Consider the following 20,195-nt stretch of genomic DNA (forward strand, 5'->3'; position numbering starts at 1 on the left):
TGGCGCCGACGGGTGCTTGATGCCATCCACGGCCTTGCACACCCATCCATCCGGACTACTGTCCAGATGGTGTCAGACAAGTTCGTCTGGCATGGCCTGCGTAAACAGATTTCCGAATGGGCCCGGTCCTGCACTCACTGCCAGACCTCGAAAGTACAGCAGCACGTCAAGGTCCCCCTGCAGGATTTTCAACCTACCCACCAGAGGTTCGACCATATCCATGCCGACCTGGTCGGCCCCCTCCCAGTCTCCCGAGAAGCGCGGTACCTCCTCACGAGTGTTGACCGTTTTACCCGCTGGCCTGAAGCCATTCCCCTCGCGGACACCTCCACTCAGTCCTGCGCACGGGCCCTTTTGTCAACTTGGGTGGCCCGTTTCGGTGTCCTGGCCCATATCACCTCAGACAGGGGAGCTCAATTCACCTCCGGCCTGTGGTCTGCCGTCGCCGACTTGTGGGGTTCCCGGATTCACCTCACCACCGCCTATCACTCGCCACCTGAAGTCGGCACTCATGGCCCGCCTTAAGGGGCCCAACTGGGTAGACGAACTCCCCTGGGTCCTGCTGGGGGTACGCACTGCGCCAAAAGAGGACCTGCATGCCTAGTCCGCGGAGATGGTCTACGGAACGCCCTTAGTCGTCCCGGGCGAGTTCCTACCAGCCCCTTGGGGGCCAGAGGAAGAACCTGCCGCGGTGCTCGACCGGCTGTGCGAGTGGCTTGGAAACCTGGCCCCGATTCCCACCTCGCGACACGGACAGGCCCCGACCCGTATGCCGACTTCCCTCCAAGACCGTAAGTTTGTCTTCGTCAGGAGGGGCACACACCAATCACCACTGCAACGGCCGTACGAAGGGCCATTCCGGGTCGTCAGGAACAATGGGTCTACGTTCGTGCTGGACAACGGGGGGCGTGAGGAGGTGTTTACGATTGACCGGCTGAAGCCGGCTCATTTAGACTTGGACCAACCCGTGGTGGTCCAGCGAGTGTGGCGCAGGGGCAGGCCACCCAAGTCATAGTTTATTTAATTCTGGTTTTTGCGACGGTATTGCCGGTTCTGGGGGGGGGGTTATGTAGCGACTCACCGCACCGGCATTGAACCGGCTCCCGACATCGCAAAATGTTGTCGGAGGCCCCGATCCAAGATGGCATGGGGCCCTCCTTCTTCCTCATCGTCAGGCTAGGAAAGCCCACACGCGGGAAGGTCAGGTGACCCGCGCGTGACGTCAGCGCGAGAATTGTAGCGCGGGAAGTTTTGGGATATTAAAGGCGCACCGCGCCCCTGTCATTCATTCAACTTCTGATTTCAAACCAGCGACTCTGTGTCTTCATCTTGTAGTGTGTAGCTAGCTGCTACACATCTACATATAAAGATATTTAAAATAACATAGAAAGAAAATTCTTAAGAAGGTAATGAAATACTGATTTTTAGAGGACTTGAAAACATGGAGACAAGAGTCTAGCTACAGCTATTCAAAGTCCTGTATGGACCACACCTGGAATATGCCAGCAGTTCAAGCCATCATGACTTAGGAAGAATGGCTTTAGAAGATGGCATCTAGGAGCTCTGGTAGAAATGAAATCAATGGTCATCAAGGGGAAACCAAAGCAATAGTTGGAGTTGTACCTTGCACAAAGGAAGATAGTTTTGGCTGGAGATCAATCCTCTCTGCCCAGGCATCAATGCAGGAGTGTCTCAAGGAAGTGTTCAATTTCCTAAGCACCTTCAGGTGCTTCATAAGATCGTCCTTCTATGGTACATTCCACGTTGATTGAACAATATTCAATTCCATTCACAACTCCTCAGTAGATGAAGCAACACATACCTGGATGCAGCAAGACCTAGTCAAGATTCAGGCATAGCTGATAAGTGGCATGTAAAATTTGTTCCACAAAAGTGCCAGGTAACCACCATCTCCTTTACCTTTCTGTAAGGGTTAGGTCGGGTGAACATAGAACATTACAGCACAGAACAGGCCCTTCAGCCCACAATGTTGTGCTGACATTTTATCCTGCTCTAAGATCTATCTAACCCTTCCCTCCCACATAGCCCTCTATTTTTCTATCATTCATGTGTCTATCTAAGAGCCTCTTAAATGTCTCTAATGTATCTGCCCCCACAACCTCTGCACGCAGTGCGTTCCACGCACCCACCACTCTCTGTGTAAAAAACTTACCCCTGACATCCCCCTTATACCTTCCTCCAATCACCTTAAAATTATGTCCCCTCATGTTAGCCATTGTTGCACTGGGAAAAGGTCTCTGACTGTCCACTCAATCTCTGCCTCTTATCGTTTTGTACACCTTTATCAAGTCACCTCTCATCCTCCTTTCCTCCAAAGAGAAAAGCCCTAGCTCGCTCAACCTATCCTCATAAGACATGTTCTCCAATCCAGGCAACATCCTGGTAAATCTCCTCTGCACCCTCTCTAAAGCTTCCACATCCTTTCTATAATGAGGCGACCAGAACAGAACACAATACTCCAAGTGTGGCCTGACCAGAGTTCTACAGAGCTGCAACATCACCTCGCGGCTCGAACTTAATACCCTGACTAATGAAGGCCAACACTCCATACGTCTTCTTAACAACCCTATCAACCTGCGCGGCAACCTTGAGGGATCTATGGACGTGGATCCCAAGATCCCTCTGTTCCTCCACACTGCTAAGAGTCCTGCCATTAACCTTGTATTCTGCCTTCAAATTCGATCTCTTGAAGTGTATCACTTCACACTTATCCGGGTTGGACTCCATCTGCCACTTCTCAGCCCAGCTTTGCATTCTATCAATATCCTGTTGTAATCTACAGCAAACTTCAACACTATCCATTACACCACCAACCTTTGTATCATCAGAAGGGAGTGTGATGGCTTACTCTACAGTTGACTGGATGAGTGCAGCTGCCACAGCACTCAAGCTCAATACCCTCCAGGACAAAGCAGCCTGCTTGATTGGTATTCCATTGTCCAGCTAAAACATTCACTCCCTTCACTAATGATGCACCTTGGCTATGAACATTTCTTGTTTAAGTCCCGGTTAGGTCCCTACCCTCGCCTCTTTTTCCAGTCCACTGATAACTACATTGATTCCACAAAGGCAAAGGTGGGAATTCCAAATGATCACCACGCTCTGAGTGAAGGAATTTTTCCTCACCTCAGTCTTAAAAAGGCTGGCCTATATTCTGAGATTGTGTCCCTGGTCCAAGACTCCTCAACCAAAGAAACATCCTTCCCACATCCAGCCTGTTGAGCCCTGTAAAAATGTTATAAGTTTCAACAAGATCTCCTCTCATTCTTCTAAACTCGGAAGAATACAGTCCCAGACTACTCAATCTCAAACAGCCAACCCTGGAACCATTCTTTCTTAGGTTTGGGAAATAAAGCTGTATATACTACTCCAGGTGTGGTCTCAGCAAGGCCATATACAATTGCGGCAACACTTCTTTACTCTGGTATTGCAACAAAGGCTAACAAATCATTTGCCTTACTAATTGCTGCTGTAGCTGCATGTTGGATTGCATTGAACTGACCTGTGTACAAGTACATCTAGGTCCCTTTATATCAACATTACCCAATTGCTCACCATTTAAAAAAAAAACTATTCTGCCTTTTTTTGCTAAATGCCAAGTTTTCTGTGAGTGGATAACACATTGTATTGGCTGGATTTGTAGAATTCACTCTAGTAAGGCAGGCATCAAATCAGTGCTGCACAAGGACAGACAAACTAACCTTCTACCTTATAAATCATTGGCAGAAGGTGCGCCACATGTACGACAATACTATTTATTTTGTTAGGCAGCACACGTTAAAAATGTGCTCTGACAATCTGAGATTGAACTGGAAGCAAATCAGCTTACATATCACGAAAGAAACTGGAACTGTGCAGTCCAATTTCACGGTCCTTTGCTTTTATATTCCAATCATTTTGTAATAAAGACTTACATACCATTTGCTTTCCTAATTGCCTGCTTTTGCTACATGTTAGCTTTCTGTGATATGTAGGTAAGGACATTCTGGTCTCTGAATAATTACATCTATCAGTCTTTCACCATTTAAAAAACATTCAACTTTTCTGTTTTTCTTACTAAAGATAACTCATACCACCTAACAGTCAGTGGTTGGGCAAAATTTACCTAAGATGCTACACACATTCATTCCTGTAAAATGATATAAATAATTGTCACACTGGGATTTTCTTCTTCCCTAGTTTGAAGATAGTTAAGAATGTTATCTCTTCTGAGCCTAGAGCCACAATTGGCTGTATTTGTTTAATTTGTTAAATCTCTGGACTAAAATCTGCACAGATGCACTTTCCATTGTTGAGCTGAGCTGGGAGGTCTGGAGAACAAAGAGCAGAAGAAACTCAGGCTGTTCCTTCTGCCTTCTTACACTGTCCTGTAAAAACCGTGGGGTTAATTAAAATTCTGCTTGTGTAAGAAGATATGCTGGCATAAGTATGGTCTTGGTGCACACCAGCTATGACAGCACTTGAAAAATAATTCATTCAGTCATAAGCCCTTGAGCCATTTTGAGGAAGTAAGAGGACATCAGTCAATATTAGTGAGGTTGCTGGTTGGTTCTTTTTACTTAACATGAGTAAGCCATTCAGGTGCACTGTTTTCTTTCCTTCAAATGATACAGTTGGGTAGATCTTGATGTGATGCTTTTGCATTTTCACTGATGCAGTCACGTGCTGCACACATCACATGACCTGAAGACCCACACCTCAAGGTTCAACAACAGCTTCTTCCCCACTGCCATCAAATTCTTGAACCGACCTGAAAAACCCTAACACTACCTTGAACTATGTTCCTTTTCCTCTCTTTCAATTTGCACTAATGTCATTATGTTAATTTTGTTGTGCAAGTTATGCATAATATATGCTAATTTAGTTTATGTGAACATATGTTTGTCATGTTTGTAACGTACTGTGCTGCAAAAAGCTCATTTTCAGGGCATTTATACCATATGCGTGCCTATGACACCAATATAACTTGAACACATTCATTATTGTGAAATAATGTCCTCCATGTGACTGAGTGGGTTCCCTCTGATGCTTCGGTTTCCTAAGACGTATTGATGGGTAGATTAATTAGGTTTTGTCAATTGCTCCGAGTAAAGGTGGGAGATAGGAGAATTGGGTGGGAGGAATGGGGGAGCAGGGGGTAGTTGATGAGGATGTGAGTGGAAAAATGGAATCAAGGCAACCGGATGCTTGGTGGTCAGCATGGATACAGATAGCCGAAGGGCCTGTTTCCATGCTGTATGCCTCCATGATTCTATGACTTTATAACATGTCTGAGGATCTGTGAAGAACTAGCTATGACTAGAATAACCAGATAAGCTCACCACTACTGATGATACAATAGATTCCTTAATTGTTATAAAACAGAAGTGAGGAACATGAAGGCCTTCCACTCTCCCAAACATAATAGATCTCTCACATCTTAATGGCAAGGCAGAGAAATATCTTGTATAAATGAAATATAGTATGTTACAGATTGACAAAATAAGGGATTAGCACCCAATTTGTATAAGTCAGTTTCTGGAAGTAAGATATTTATCACCTGCAACAGAATGCTAAAGGGTTATGTTGTTTTGAACACTGGCTGATTGATAGTCTGGTGTTTACTGCAAAAATTATGCTTTATATCATACTGATATTGGATAAGGTAAAAAGTTTCCGCAGCAGATCAGTCACTGACCTTTTAATTCAAGGATAATTCTTACATCTGAGTTATATATCTCTCTTTAATTGTGTCCTTTTGTTTTCCCTGTCTGATTATACTTTCTGATTGCATTTATTATTAGAAATTTCTTCGGTGCTTTATTAGTATGTTATTTGCACCCATTTTACATCTCCTGTAACGCTCTGTTTAGATCAATGGCACTGAGGCTGAGTGGGTTGAAAGCTTCAAATTCCTCGGAGTAAACATCACCAAAAGCCTGGCCTGGTCCAACCACGTAGACACTATGGCTAAGAAAGTGCACCAGTGCACCTACTTCCTCAAGAGGCTAAGGAAATTTGGCATGTGCCCTTTGAACCTCCCCAATTTTTATCAATGCACCAAAGAAAGCATCCTATCTGGATTCATCACGGCTTGGTATGGCAACTGCTCTGCCCAAGACTGCAAGAAAGTGCAGAGAGTTGTGGACACAGCTCAGCACATCACGGAAACCAGCCTCCCCTCCATGGACTCTGTCTACACTCCTCTTTGCCTCTGTAGAGCAGCCAACATAATCAAAGACCCCACCCACCCCAGACATTCTCTCTTCTTCCTCCTCCCCTCAGGCAGAAGATACAAAAGCCTGAAAGCACATACCACCAGGCTTAAGGACAGCTTCTATCCCATTGTTATACATGCTGAAAAGGTTTGATCAAGTCATCCCTTAAAATGTTAAAGTCCAGTGCATTTAACACTAGTGCAAGCTCACTTTTAAGTCAATGCTCTTTCACCAGAACTATTAACTCTGTTTCTCTCTTCACAGGTGCCACCTGACCTGTTGATTATTTCCAGCATTTTCTGTTTTTATTTTACATTTTTTTTCTGTTTAACAAATGCAATCTCTCCTTGCAATTTAACATTTATGACAAGAAATTCATGTTTTGTCAGTACCATTGAATGCACTATATAGTTGACTGTCAGTCCCCCTCATGACTCTAAAGGTCCTTTCCAAACCTATGACCTTTACCACCAAGGACAAGAGCACTCAGTGCACAGAAACACTACTACCTGTAGAACTCATCAAACTCGTACACCATCATGACTTGGAATGATACAGCCATTCCTTTATCATTGCTGGGTCTAAATCTTCAAACTTCTTCCCAAAGAGCATTGCGAATATGCCTTCACTAGGAGACTTGCAGTGGTTTAAGTGGATAACTTCCTACGACTTATTCAAGAGTAATTAGTGATGAGTAATAACGGTTGGCCTTATCAGCAATATCCTCATCTCAAAAAAAGTATAATGCTTACAATTGGATTAAACTCCTAGGCATTAGAGGACAGGTAATTGCTCAGAAATTCATCAACAGCAATTTTTTTTTCATTTTCCCATTGTGAAACACAACAGCTAGTTCCTGGTTATTTTGGACCATTCCAAAAATTTGGCCTGGTATTGGTCACCCTTGCAACCCCGTCACAATTTTCACATCAAGTTGGCAGGAGACAACTTGGACTATATTTTCCTATGTGCACCCATCATTGTGCATTTCTGGGCACACCATGGTCCTACTGACATGGATGGCATGTCTCCTAGGTAAATAACTCATCTGCACCCATGATTATCACCATCTCCCCCCACCCCACCCACAATGAACAACCAACCCAATAATCCCTGATCCACACCATCTCCCAACTCTGCTTCAATATGATCACTCATTTCCTGAGCACAAGGGTTGGTTTTCCTTCTATTTCCCAAAAATGTACTGCTTTTCTCCCAGTCTTGTCATCTCTTGAAGCTTCCACAAGTGCTGATTTTCTCTTTATTTTCCCCTTTCTAAATCTGCTTTTGTGCCTATCATTCGAAACACTTACTCTCAATTCATTTTACTAAGTATTTTCAAAACTTCAACCTGCCTTTTACTCTCCATTCACCATGAGATTTCTGGAGCGACCAATCTGCTTAGCCATATCCCTACTTCCACACTAAAGCTCTATTGCCCATTGAAACCAACAGGTGGTCACATCTTGTCCCTTTTCTTTGATCTCCCAGGGACCCAGACTGGAACCCAGGCTGGAAATTATATGGTGGAAAAGTAGTTTAGACATTTGCTGTTAGATATGGCTGGAGTCTGCGTAAAGCATGACTATGCCCTGTTTTCACTCGCCAAAACTGTTCATTATTCTAGGAATTCAAAGATGTTTAATTTCTTACTACAAAATACTTCTCACTTCTCCCCGCTATCTTCACCTGCAACAAGTGGGAGAAGATCATAGACTCCTTTGTCACTAGGACAGACCATCTTGTCAGTTGCTCAGATGCTTTCCTCCTCTTCCCTCAGGCCAAACAGCCTTCTCTGACCCCAACACTGAACTCACAGCTCTCTGGTACATCTATCATCTTCCCTCGTGCCCTTCCCAAGGTCTATTGTCTTTGAGTCCTATCTCCTGCTTCCATAATCCTATTGTCAATGAGCAGGTGACCACCCAACCCTCTTCCTTGCTTCTATGTTAGCTGATATTGTGAGGTTCTTTCTCTTCAGTCACATTTCCCTTTTCTTCAAGTATGGAGGGGATAAGGGTAACTTTCAAGGAGTGTGGCGATGATGACAGCTTTCTTCTCCAGCAAATCAATGTTTCAAATTCACCCCACGACACAATTTTTCTTGAGTATGCCTTGGTGATATATGAGATACATGGAAAGTCCAAATTTCTGTATTCATTTGTCAATACGGCTCTGGCACTAATTTTTGCATGAGAATATTCTAAGTATGATAAACTGATGATTAAAATTCATTCAGTGATTTCCTTCAGTTGCACTATTAAGACCACATGCATATTCTCTAAATAAGATTTAAGTGACTTACAGTTTCTAAAAGTGAATAGTAAATGCAGAAGCCTGGTTTTGATGCCAGATACTCATCGGATCGAAATCGTATCCTGACTTGGTTTGCCTTTGATATTTGCATTCCTGGAACTTCATTGGTACCACACCACCGTCCAATAATGGTGCCATCGCTTAAATCTTCAATTTCCACAAAATCAAACCTGAAGAACAGATGTAGTTTTCAAGAAAAGTCAGTTGGATGGAAATAAATTGTATTTGAATTCAACAAAGTAAATATCAGTCGACTGTCAACCACACGAGAAGTCACTGTATAAATGTGTGACATGCTCAGATTGAATTTTAACAGAGGCATTTGCATTCAATATTATTCAAAAATATTCATCAATTCTTATTGATCATCTCACCAAAGAGATATCCAGACCAGGAAATCAAACCCATTTAACTTGAACTATGCAAACTGCTGAATTGAGGAATTAAATATTTCAGTTTCATAGTTAAATCAAAACAGCGTTATTAAAAAAAATCTCAGCTCCAGAATTTATAAAATATTTATTATGAAAAGGTGTAAGCTCAGCAAAAACACAAGATAAATAAATATGAATAACTTTGCATACAATTTCAAGAGACAAGATAAAACATTTGCGATTTAAGTCGTTCAGATTAAGAAGTGGCACAACACTGCAGGCTGTGGCTTGGATTTTTTTTCATTGAATCAAATGGCAATTGATCATTTATGTTGGCATGGGTCTGAAGGCTTTGATGGCAGCTGTATGCATTGGGTTACAACAAATACATGGTCCCAAAGAGAATGTCACTTGCATTCTGGAACTTGAATATGGATGCCAGCATCTTTCTTCCCACCACTGGCTTTCAGAAAATATCACTGCATGAGCCCAAAGCCAACCATCCCAGACTGTAACTTCTCAGCTGGAGATGTTGCCGTCACTAGCTTACAATTTCACTGCAGAGTTGCTCATTGATGTCCAACCAAGTAATTGTTGTCCTACCAAGAGAAAGGAAGCAGCCTTTCATCAGCCTGGCTGTAGCCATAGTGGGGCCTGTGTGGAAGTAGCTGGGTCAGCAAACACAGTTGGAAGGCTATGACTAAGGGGAAACATAAGGGTGATCAGTTCATTTAAATGTAAAGTTGATACATTTCCTTTGTTGCTATGGCTGTGAAATAAATATTCATTACATTCTTATTTAAAAAACCATCCCAGTATAATTACTTTCATGAACTATTCAGACAGAGTGACACGGGAGGAAAGTTGGAGCACCGCATATCCCACGGTCTGCATAATCTTTACTGTTAGTTTATTTATTCAATGTGTGAAAGAAAAAAAACACCATGAAGGCCAATATTTGGATCCACGAGTGCAAATTCTGCACACAGAGTGGCATTCCCCTTCAACATGGAAATAAAACGGTTACAGGGATAAAGTGAGTGTTCAGGTGCACACGGACCAGTGTTAGCGAACTTTACCAGGGGCCAATTTTCATACTTTTTTTTTGAGTATTACAAGTTTTTCCTGACCTTTGTCCTTTCAGGGCCATATTCCTTCATAACACTGGGATGCAGTAGATGCCTCAATAACCCAGCTCTAGAAACTCAAATGTGGGCAATAACTACAGACACCCACAGACGAAGTTCTGACGGTGGTATAATTAGCCATAACTGGTACAGAGAAACAGATTGATTGGAAAGGTATGGCAGTTAGCGTATTTGCTCACATCATGCTGAGGACATCTTGTTTCCCAGTTATAGACTGGCTGTTCATTATGTACACATAGATGTCGTCACTGATTCCTTGAATGGAAGGTGAAATGCTCAATTAGAATGGGCAGCTTTCTACATTGGTTCCATCTTCAGATCTCTGCAATCACTACCTGGCATTTGAAAAGTGAACTGCAAAGATGACTGAGGGTGACCCGTGGCTTGTAGTTTTCATTATCTCCATTCTTTCCACCAGTGAAAGTCAAGGGTTTGGTCTCTATCCCAGCAGTGTTTGTATGATGGTGCTCAACATAGTGTGACCTTGCAGAAACCTCCTGAATCACCAGCCAGTCTCCAAAGGGCTCTGCAGCAGATGGCAGAAGTTGGTCTCAACCAGCTGGGTAGATGTTTAGATTGTACAGTTGTAGTGAATGGAAATATGCTGCAAACATGGTTCCTTTTGAGTGGAACTTCACTAGACAATGCTCCAAATGAGTACTGTGTGTCACACTGCATGTCCCATGTGCAAAATGTGTTAGTATCACAAACAGAAGTAGTGAGTTGATTTTCTCAAACTATGCAATTCTCAAATTAATCACATTTCTGCTTCCTCAAAAAGCTTTAAAATTCAATAACAGAGCATTTAAAACACAGAATCAGATTATACAATTTCTCAGCAAGTTTTTATTATCTAAGGATAATGTGATCTCCTTATTCTTCTTATCACTTATGTAACTTACACTTACCTACTTTGAAGTGAATTTGCCTGTTGGGTGGGGCTTTGATCTAATCTCTCAACAACAATTCATGTAGTATTATTGTAAATTGAACAACCTCCTTAATTAGGAACCCACATGGCCTCTTCAATATACCAAGCTCGTATCTTGCCTTTGGTTACATTCTAGAGAAAGTCTTCACAATCTCTACTGGTCTTTCAATGCACAAAACATTGAGTACCATTATCTAACTCTCTCTCACAGATGGCTATAACCACTCTTCAAATGAGTTGAAAATGGTCTCAATGGATTCCAGTCTTCAAACTCACAGAATGCTAATAACAGAAAAACAAAATTGTGCAGCAGAATCTTTGAATGCTATAATGTGATAAATCATCCAAACTGAAGCTTTGATAATTTTTAGTGCAGAATATTAAAGCAATAATATTCTGTTTATAACCACTTTTTATGAAGCTGCTGTTTAAAATAATGCTCCCTCTGCTGGTTGTAAAGGTTTCTGGGAAACTTCATTCTAATTCCTATTTTCACTACTTTGTAAAACAAATTTGCTCATAACCAATGTTGTTTGTACTTTGGCTGAGTAGAGAAGAACAAAAAAAATCGACCTTGAAAGGCCCCAGATCATAGAAGTGTACAGCAAAACAACTGGCTACTTGGCCAAACTCATCTGTGCTGAACTAAAATGGAACCACGTGGGTTACTCCTGAATTTTAATTCAGAGTCCTTAATCTTGTAGAGTACAATTCTTCAAAAGGTCATCAATGTAATTCCTCAATGTGACAAAGTGGGTTGTGGGAGTGGGGAGGGGGGAGGGAGGATGTGATGTGGTTTCTACTTTCCATCTTTCAGGCAGTGAGCTCCATTCCCGTGCTACCGCTTAGATAAGAAAATTACTCAACTTTCCTTTTATCAAATACTGAGTTCTCGGCTGTTTCTTCCTGTTACCTGGAATTAATTGAATTGGTTGAAGACTGGCTTCTATAAACTTTCTCAGGTGGAAGTTGTGGTGGGTCACCCATTCAACATGGTTACACATGCTTCAGCCTGTTGTTTAGCACATACATTGGGCCTTGCTGTTGGCGCTGATGGAATGGTCTTGAAGTCTCCTCTTCCAGTTATCTGCCTGGTTGTCCACCACCATGCACGAATGACTGCGGCAGCAAGGGCATCTGATCTGTTGGTTGAAGTATTGCTTAACTCTGTCAATTTCCTATTGCATTTTCATGTTTTGTGTGGTATCCTCGTTTTACCAGTTTGGCAGCTCATTATTAGATACAAACAGTGATACTTCTGGTGTGCCCTTTTGCATCCTTGTTGAGCCAGGGTTGGTAACCTGCCTTCATGATAATGGTGGAGTGAAGAATATGTTATGAATAATGTGGAATACCATTCTGTTGCTGCTATTGACCCAGAGTACCTCATGAAAGCCCAGTACTAAGGTACCAGCTCTGTTCTGAATTTACCTCATGTAGCTCAAAGACCATGTCACAATACAATGAAATATCAGTACTATGAAAGGAATCTTAATTGGGTCATTTTGCATCCATGTAGAAATTCGATTGGAGGATGCCCTCAGTGAGAATATGGGACTTTGTCTCAACAGAGACTGTGCAGTGGTCACTTCTATCAATATTTCCAGGGACAGATACCTCTACCACAGATAGATTAGTGGGAATGAGGCTAAGTGGATTTATCCCACCACCCACTGTAAACCCTGTTTGTCAGCTATGTCCTTCAGGTGGTGGTAGTACCAAGCTACTCTTGGTGATGGACGTAGAAGTCCAACGCACAGAGTACATTCTGTGCTCTTACTATTCTCTAGCTGATTCCTCAGATTGTAGGTGGTAATTAGGAGGAGGTTTCTTTTCAGATGCTTGACCTGATGCCAGGAGACTTCATGGGATTTGGGGTTAATGTTGAGAATTTCCTGGACCACTCCATCCCAATTGTACACCACTGTGCTGCTGCATGTGGTGGGTTTCTCTCAGTGGGACAGGGTCTATTTGGAGATTATGAAGGAGGATTTTGGGATGTTGGCAATAAGTTATGATTCTGCAAGTACGTCTATGTCAGACTATTGCCTGACTTTGGACACCGATCTTTAGCTGTTTGTGAAGAGGACTTTGAATGTCAATTGGGTTAGAGGTGACATGCCTGAAATTGATGCTTTAGTTGAGGTCAGGTGGTCCTTCTGGTTTCACTTTGCTGTGCTTAAATATAGTAGCATGATATAATGAAATGTCTTGCTAGGTCATTTCAAAGGGCAGTTTAGAATGAACCATATTGTTGAGTTCCTGGAATCACATGCAGGCGAGGCCAATATGCACGGTAATTGTCCTTCCCTGAAGGATACTTGTGAACCAGACAGATACTTTCAACAATGTAGTAACATCGTTGTTGCTATTAATGGAACTATCAAGTTATTATTATAGATTAATTAACCAACCAAATTCAAATCCCCAACTGATGTGGAGGGATTTAAATTCATCTTCTATAAGGTTGATATTTGTTGGTCCTGGCCTCTGGATTACTAGCCACGATACCACAATACCCATGCACAGGCTGAAAGGACTGATAACTCTGCAAAACTGCTGGGGAATTGGAGCAAGTTCAAACTCTGCTTCTGGACTCCATTTCCCTGTAAATTCTGGCCCAACATCTCATTGTGCAGCAGCATCAATGATTTGTGCTTGATAATATTCCTATGAAGCATCTGGGAATGTTTTTGCTATGTTAAGGGAACCGTATAGTCCTTCTGCCATAAATAGACATTAACTTTAAAAGTGGGCCAATTCAGATTAGTTCATATATGACCCAAAATGGATACTGGAACTCAGAGATGCTTTGCCTGACTTACTTTATTAGAAAAAAATAAGTGTCCCTCTTTTCTTTTCACTGTTTTGTCATGCTAAAAAGCTTATATGGGAATTAACAATAAGTAAGAACAAAATGAAACAGAACTGGTTCATTTTGGGCAGCTCAGGAGATTCAACTGGATAGGTCTCAGACTGATTCAGTTTTACATGCCTGGTGCGATTTCAGTGTCACTGTGCATAGCATCATGTCATCCCCTGTGCATTCCCTTTGGGGTAATTCAGAGGAACCAAGGTCAATTTGTCCTGGGCACTCTCACAACAAGTAAGATTTCATAATGCATTGCTAGGTTGTGATATTAGTAAGACTAGTTCAGTATTAACCTCTGATTTTTAAGGCCCCATGCAACATGGCACCAGAAACCCCAGGCCCTGAACTGCCCAGTCCTCCAATTCCCCAATAGTATTTGACCCTCAAGCCCCTGAGGTTCCAGGCACCTGCACCCTAGGCCCCAATTGTTGGTCACCAACAACCTCTTATCTAACCCTTCTGTTTTCTGGCCCTGCACCCACCTCCTAGCCCTCGCTAGGTCCCGATCTTGCAATCAGACACCCATTCCTGCACCCACTCCACACCACCCCCACTATCCACACATCCTGGCCACTCACCCATTCAATCCCAGGTGCCAATCATTCGCCCCAAACCTTTGGATCAAGAGAACATTTTCAAATGGAGATTGGGCTTCAAGCCTCAAGGGCCACTCAAATTTGTACTGAGATGCTCACAAAATGAAACGTTCATTAATACCCTCCAGCAACACCCATTCAGCTCACTCAAATGACTCCACTAGAATCTCTGGTCATCAGTTTTTTTTAATTTATCAGCAGTATAATTTCGATGCTAGTGCTAATACAGCAATTTATATAATCCAAATTTTGACATTTGATATGGAACAGAATTATAATCCAAATGTTGGTCTTTGTTAATTGGGTCAGTTTAGCAAAGCTACAAGTCAAAACCATTTTTCTAATGCACATTTATCAAGTTGTATCAAAAATAAGTGCTGCTTGACATTTTGTTTAATCTATAGCAAAATATCTCTATCTCCAACTGTTTACAATGTGAAACTTTCAATCTGAAAGAAGCATTAACCCTGTTTCTCTTTCCACTAATGCTGTCCAATGTGTTGAGTGTCTCTGGTGTTTTCTGTTTTTCAATCTTTCTCTCAAGTTGCTTTGAGAATACACCCAACACTAGTATATTGAGCAACTAAATCAGCTTTTTTGCTCAGTATCAAAAGGAAGATTTGTGTCCCTGGTATGAAAATAATCATATTTTCTATTCAGTGACAATGTATCATAGTTGCAATTGTACCTCTCTTACATTTATTTTTGTAAATGTATTTGTGAAAGAGATAGAAGATTTTGGTAAAAGCTTATGAAGTGCTGAAGTCACTGAAGAAGAAAACTTTCAGGAAAGTTTCTTCCCTGATTACTGTCCATGTTATGTTGCCATTGCATTGCAACATACATTGCACCTACATAGAAATAAATACATAGAGGTTACAACACAGAAGCATGTCATTCAGCTCAACCAGTCCACGTCAGTGTTTACCTGAATGGGGGCAAATAGCTCAAAGCACAATCACCTACTTCATCCCCATATTGCTTTATCCATTATTTCTACACTAACCTGTCCAATCTAATCAGTTCCAAGTTGAGCTAAAAACATCGTACACACATTAATTTCACAGAAACTGATTTCAATTGCCCAAGGCAATGGCTGCAAATAAACTGAGTTTGTCTCTCATTTCTTCAGTCCATTGATCAGGACACTGCAGTAGCTTGAATTTTGGCTCATTAAGATAATGGGTGTTGGGATTGAAAAACAAACGGTACAATATATAAGTCTGTGTGTCTTAAACAATTTTAACTTTCACAATTGAGATTGGTGTGCCTGATAACACATATACACATAGTTGATACACATATCAACATCACCCTTCTGTTTAAAGAACCATAGAAAAATACGGCACAGTACAGGCCCTTCGTTAAAGCACTAGGTATTTTTAAGGAGTTATTGTGAGACCAAGTGCCCAAAGCACAATTCCAAAGTGGATTTTGTTTACACAATGTCCTCATTATCTGCCTAATTACTGTCAGCAGATCTACATTCTCACAGAGTTGGCCCCCAGGCTCCAATTCAAACGCTTTCCAGAGGCAGCAAAAGAGTGGGAATTCGCGAGGTCAGTCTACAGCGTGGGCCGAGAACGCAGCTGGAGCCAGGATCCAGAGTACCTGTATGCTTCAGATTGTTTTGAGAAGCTAAAACTTACATAGAAGTCACTATATCCATGGAGGGACATTGCCAGCGGCTTTACTGGTATCCACGTTTTATTTGCAAGTCCATGCCTCTATCCCTTGCAAGTAACAAGGACAGTGTAATTCTCAACACTCAGTGGTATCTTCTTCCCTGGCAGCCTGAACTGGTGGAATGCCAACTGCTCCCAAAGCTACAAAAACAATCCAGTGATAGATTGGCTGCTGATATGGATAGATTTCTGGATTTCTGAAATGAGTTTCACTCAATTAATGATCATAAAATTCAGAGTGCGATATATCATGTGAATTCTCTTTCAGCAACACTCTGTGCCCGCAGTAAGGTTTCTGAGCATTTACCCTCATATTACTATATTATATTGACATATAATTATTATTTCATTCTATTTAACTGTGAGTACATAATGGGAGAAATATTCCTGCTGCTGGAACAGAGGTGTCCATGTCCTTAAGGAGACTCACCCAATATTGCATCCATAAATTTAAATTAAAAGGAAAATTGAACAGTTTTCCTTATGGATTTGCTACTTAATTCTCTTTTGAAACACAGTCAGTTGCACACACGAGAAGCTGGGGGAGGGTGAATAGAACGTTTCAGGTCATCTCAGATCACTTCAGTCTTATTCATCCTTCCCCTACTTTCTCTGCAATGTGACACCGACAGGTTTTCTCACTTTCCCTGTTCTTGAAGCACCTTTGACGTGAGACATTAACTGTTCTTTTTCCACAATTGCTGCCTGACCTATTGAGTTCTTCGAGCGTTTTCTGCGTTCACTTCAAATTTTCACTATCTGTAGTTTTTTGATTTTTCAATTCCTTTTTTTAAGATACCGATTGATTCTGTGCCCACCTCCCTTATAAGCAGTGAATTCCAGTCTCTGCCTAACTGCTAACAACACATCACCTGCAATACTAGAGGGCGCAACACACTCAACCACTGCTATACCCCCATCAAGAATGCCTCCTGCTCCATCCCTTGCCCGCACTTTGGTAAATTCGACCACCTGGCGGTGCTGCTTCTGCCTGCGTACAGACAGAGACTGAAGAGCGCGACACCAGTGAAGAGGACTACGAGGAGGTGGACGGCAGAGGCGGAAGAGCTAATTTGGGATCGCTTCGAGTCGGTGGACTGGACCATGTTCAAGGGCTCATCAGTGGACCTGAATGAAATCACCGACTTCATAAGGACATGTCTGGACGAGTGTGTACCCACAAAAATATTCTGAGCCTTCCCCAACCAGAAGCCCTGGATGAACCAAGAGATTTATAATCTGTTGAGGGCTAGATCTGTGGTGTTTAGGGCTGGCGATCCAGAGTCATATAAGGAGTCTAGGTACGACCTCCGGAAGACCATTGTGGGTGCAAAGATGCAATTTCGGACTAAACGGGATTCACAGATGGACGCTCGACAGCTGTGGCAGGGCTTGCACAATATAACTGCCTACAAGGTGAGATCGGATACCATAAGTGGCAATGACCCATCACTCCCGGATGAGCTCAATGCCTTTTATTCACGCCTTGGTAGCGAGAACTATGACACACCCTCATGAGCCCCCATCTCTCCGGATGACCCTGTAATTTCAGTCTCTGAGGTTGACGTCTGGGCATCCTTCAAGAAGGTGAACCCACAAAAGGCATCTGGTCCAGATGGCATACCTGCTGTGTACTAAAGATCTGGGTGAATCAACTGGCTGGAGTATTTACAGATATATTCAACCTCTCACTTCTGTGGGCTGAAGTTCCCACCTGCTTCAAAAAGGCATCTATTGTATTGATGCCCAGGAAGAACATGGTGAGCTGCCTCAATGACTATTTTCTGGTAGCGCTTACATCAACCGTAATGAAGTGTTTCAAGGGGTTGGTTATGGCGTGAATCAACTCCTGCCTCAGAGATGACCTGAATCCACTTCAATTAGCCTACCACCACAAGGTCAACAGCAGATGCAACTTCTCTGGCTCTTCACTCTGCTCTGGACCATCTGGACAGCAGGAACTCATATATCAGGCTGCTGTTCATTGACTACAGCTCAGCGTTCAACACAATCATCCCATCCAAACTCATCATCAAGCTTCAAGACCTGGGCCTCTGTACCTCCCTCTGCAACTGGATACTGGACTTCCTCATCGGCAGACCTCAGTCAGTGAGGATTGGTAACAACATCTTCTCCTCGCTGACCATCAACACAGGTGCACCTCAAGGCTGCGTGTTTGGCCCCCTGCTCTACTTTCTATACACACATGACTGTGTGGCTAAGCACAGCTCCAATGTTGTCTTCCAATTCGCCAACGACATCACTGTTGTTGGACAAATCACAGGTGGCGATGAGTCAGCTTACTGGAGCGAGATAGGACACCTGGTTGAGTGGTGCTGCAACAACAACCTCTCGCTCAACATCAGCAAAACTAAAGAGCTGATTGTTGAATTCAGGAAGGGGAAGGAGGGCGAACATGTGCCAGTCTACATTGGGGGATTGGCTGTGGAGAGAGTCAGCAGCTCTAAGTTCCTGGGCATTATCAGATGACCTGTCCTGGGCCCAGCACATAGATGCAATCATAAGGAAAGCGCATCAGCATCTTTACTTTCTTGGGAGGTTAAGGAGGTTCGGCTTGTCACCAGACACTCGAACAAACTTCTATAGACGTACCGTTGAGAGTATTCTAACTGGATGCATCATGGTCTGGTATGGCAATTCAAATGCACAGGAACGTAAGAAGCTGCAGAGAGTAGTGGACTCAGCCCAATACATCATGGGCACATCCCTTCCCACCATTGGTAGTATCTATAAGAGATGCAGCCTCAAGAAGGCAACATCCACCATCAAAGACCCCACCATCTGGGCCATGCCGTCTTTTCACAGCTACCATCGGGCAGGAGGTACAGAAGCCTGAAGTCCCACAGCACCAGGTTCAAGAACAGCTACTTCCCTTAAACCACTCGGTTCTTGAACCAACTGGCAAAACCCTAATCACTACAGATTATCAACACTATGATCACTTTGCATTAAAATTGACTTTGGTTTTTTTGTTCTAATTGTATTCTTTCTTGTAAAAATTGTGTATAATTTATACTTAATTTATCTTTTTCTTGTGAATGCTGCTTATATGAAGCTATTTGCCTGTGATGCTGCTACAACTAAGTTTTTCATTGCACCTGTGCATACATATACTTGTGCATAGGACAATGAACTCGACTTGACTTGCCTAAGTGCTCTTTGAGAAGTTTTTTCCTCGTCCTTCTTGTATCGTTGTCCAAAATCTTAAACCTGTGACATCCGATCCTTAAATCATCTACTAATGGGAGCTGATTCCTTTTATTTCCTATCTATTGCATATAGATAGGAAATAAAAGGAATCAGATCTTGATCACTCGGTCAGATCTCCCCTCAACCTGCTCTGCTCCAGGAAAAACAACCTTGGCTTTTCCATAATAAGTATAGCTGAAATCACTCATCCCTGGAACCATTCTAGTAAATCTACCTGGCTATGACCATTACATCCCTCGTAAAGCAGAGTGACTAAAATTGAACTCAGTATTCCATCTGTGACCTAATTGAACAGTGTTTTACAAAGGTTCAATATAACTTCCCCCCTTTTAAACTCTGTGCTTTCATTAAGAATATCAGAGTCCTAATTGCTTTACTAATTGCTCTCGCAACATGCCCTTCTGCTTCTGAGTTAGGTTTGTCTTCCTTGGAGCAGAGGAGGTTGAGGGGGGACCTAATAGAGGTACACAAAATTATGAGGGGCCTTGATAGGATAAATAGTAGGAAACCTTTCCCCATAGCAGAGGTGTCTAAACCTCGAGGGCATAGGTTTAGGGAAAGGGGCAAGAGGCTTAGAGGAGATCGGAGGAGGAAGAATTTTTTTACCATTGAGGGTGGTGGAATCTAGAATTCACTGCCTGCATTTACTACATTAAAGAAGTATCTAGAAGAGATTTTGTATTGCTAAGATATAGAAGGTACAGGCCAAGTGCTGGAAAATGGGCTTTGTAGAGAAGGGCTCTCAATGACTGACATGGACATGTGGGTTAAAGGGCTTATTTTTTGCCCTATGACTATGATTCTGTGTCGCTTTAAGCAGTCAT

General features: G+C 42.5%; 1 protein-coding gene across 3 annotated transcripts in view; it reads right to left on the minus strand.

The window, feature by feature from the left end:
- Positions 1-20,195, minus strand: part of pdgfc (platelet derived growth factor c) — a 227,696-nt gene that overhangs the window by 96,674 nt on the left and 110,827 nt on the right. For all 3 annotated transcript variants that reach the window (XM_052041808.1, XM_052041817.1, XM_052041802.1), the window contains one exon: positions 8,524-8,704. In XM_052041808.1, coding sequence (XP_051897768.1) covers positions 8,524-8,704 — 181 coding nt within the window. The remainder of the gene's footprint in view (positions 1-8,523; positions 8,705-20,195) is intronic.

The sequence above is a fragment of the Pristis pectinata genome, chromosome 2, assembly GCF_009764475.1.
Source record: "Pristis pectinata isolate sPriPec2 chromosome 2, sPriPec2.1.pri, whole genome shotgun sequence".
NCBI classification, from domain to species: domain Eukaryota; kingdom Metazoa; phylum Chordata; class Chondrichthyes; order Rhinopristiformes; family Pristidae; genus Pristis; species Pristis pectinata.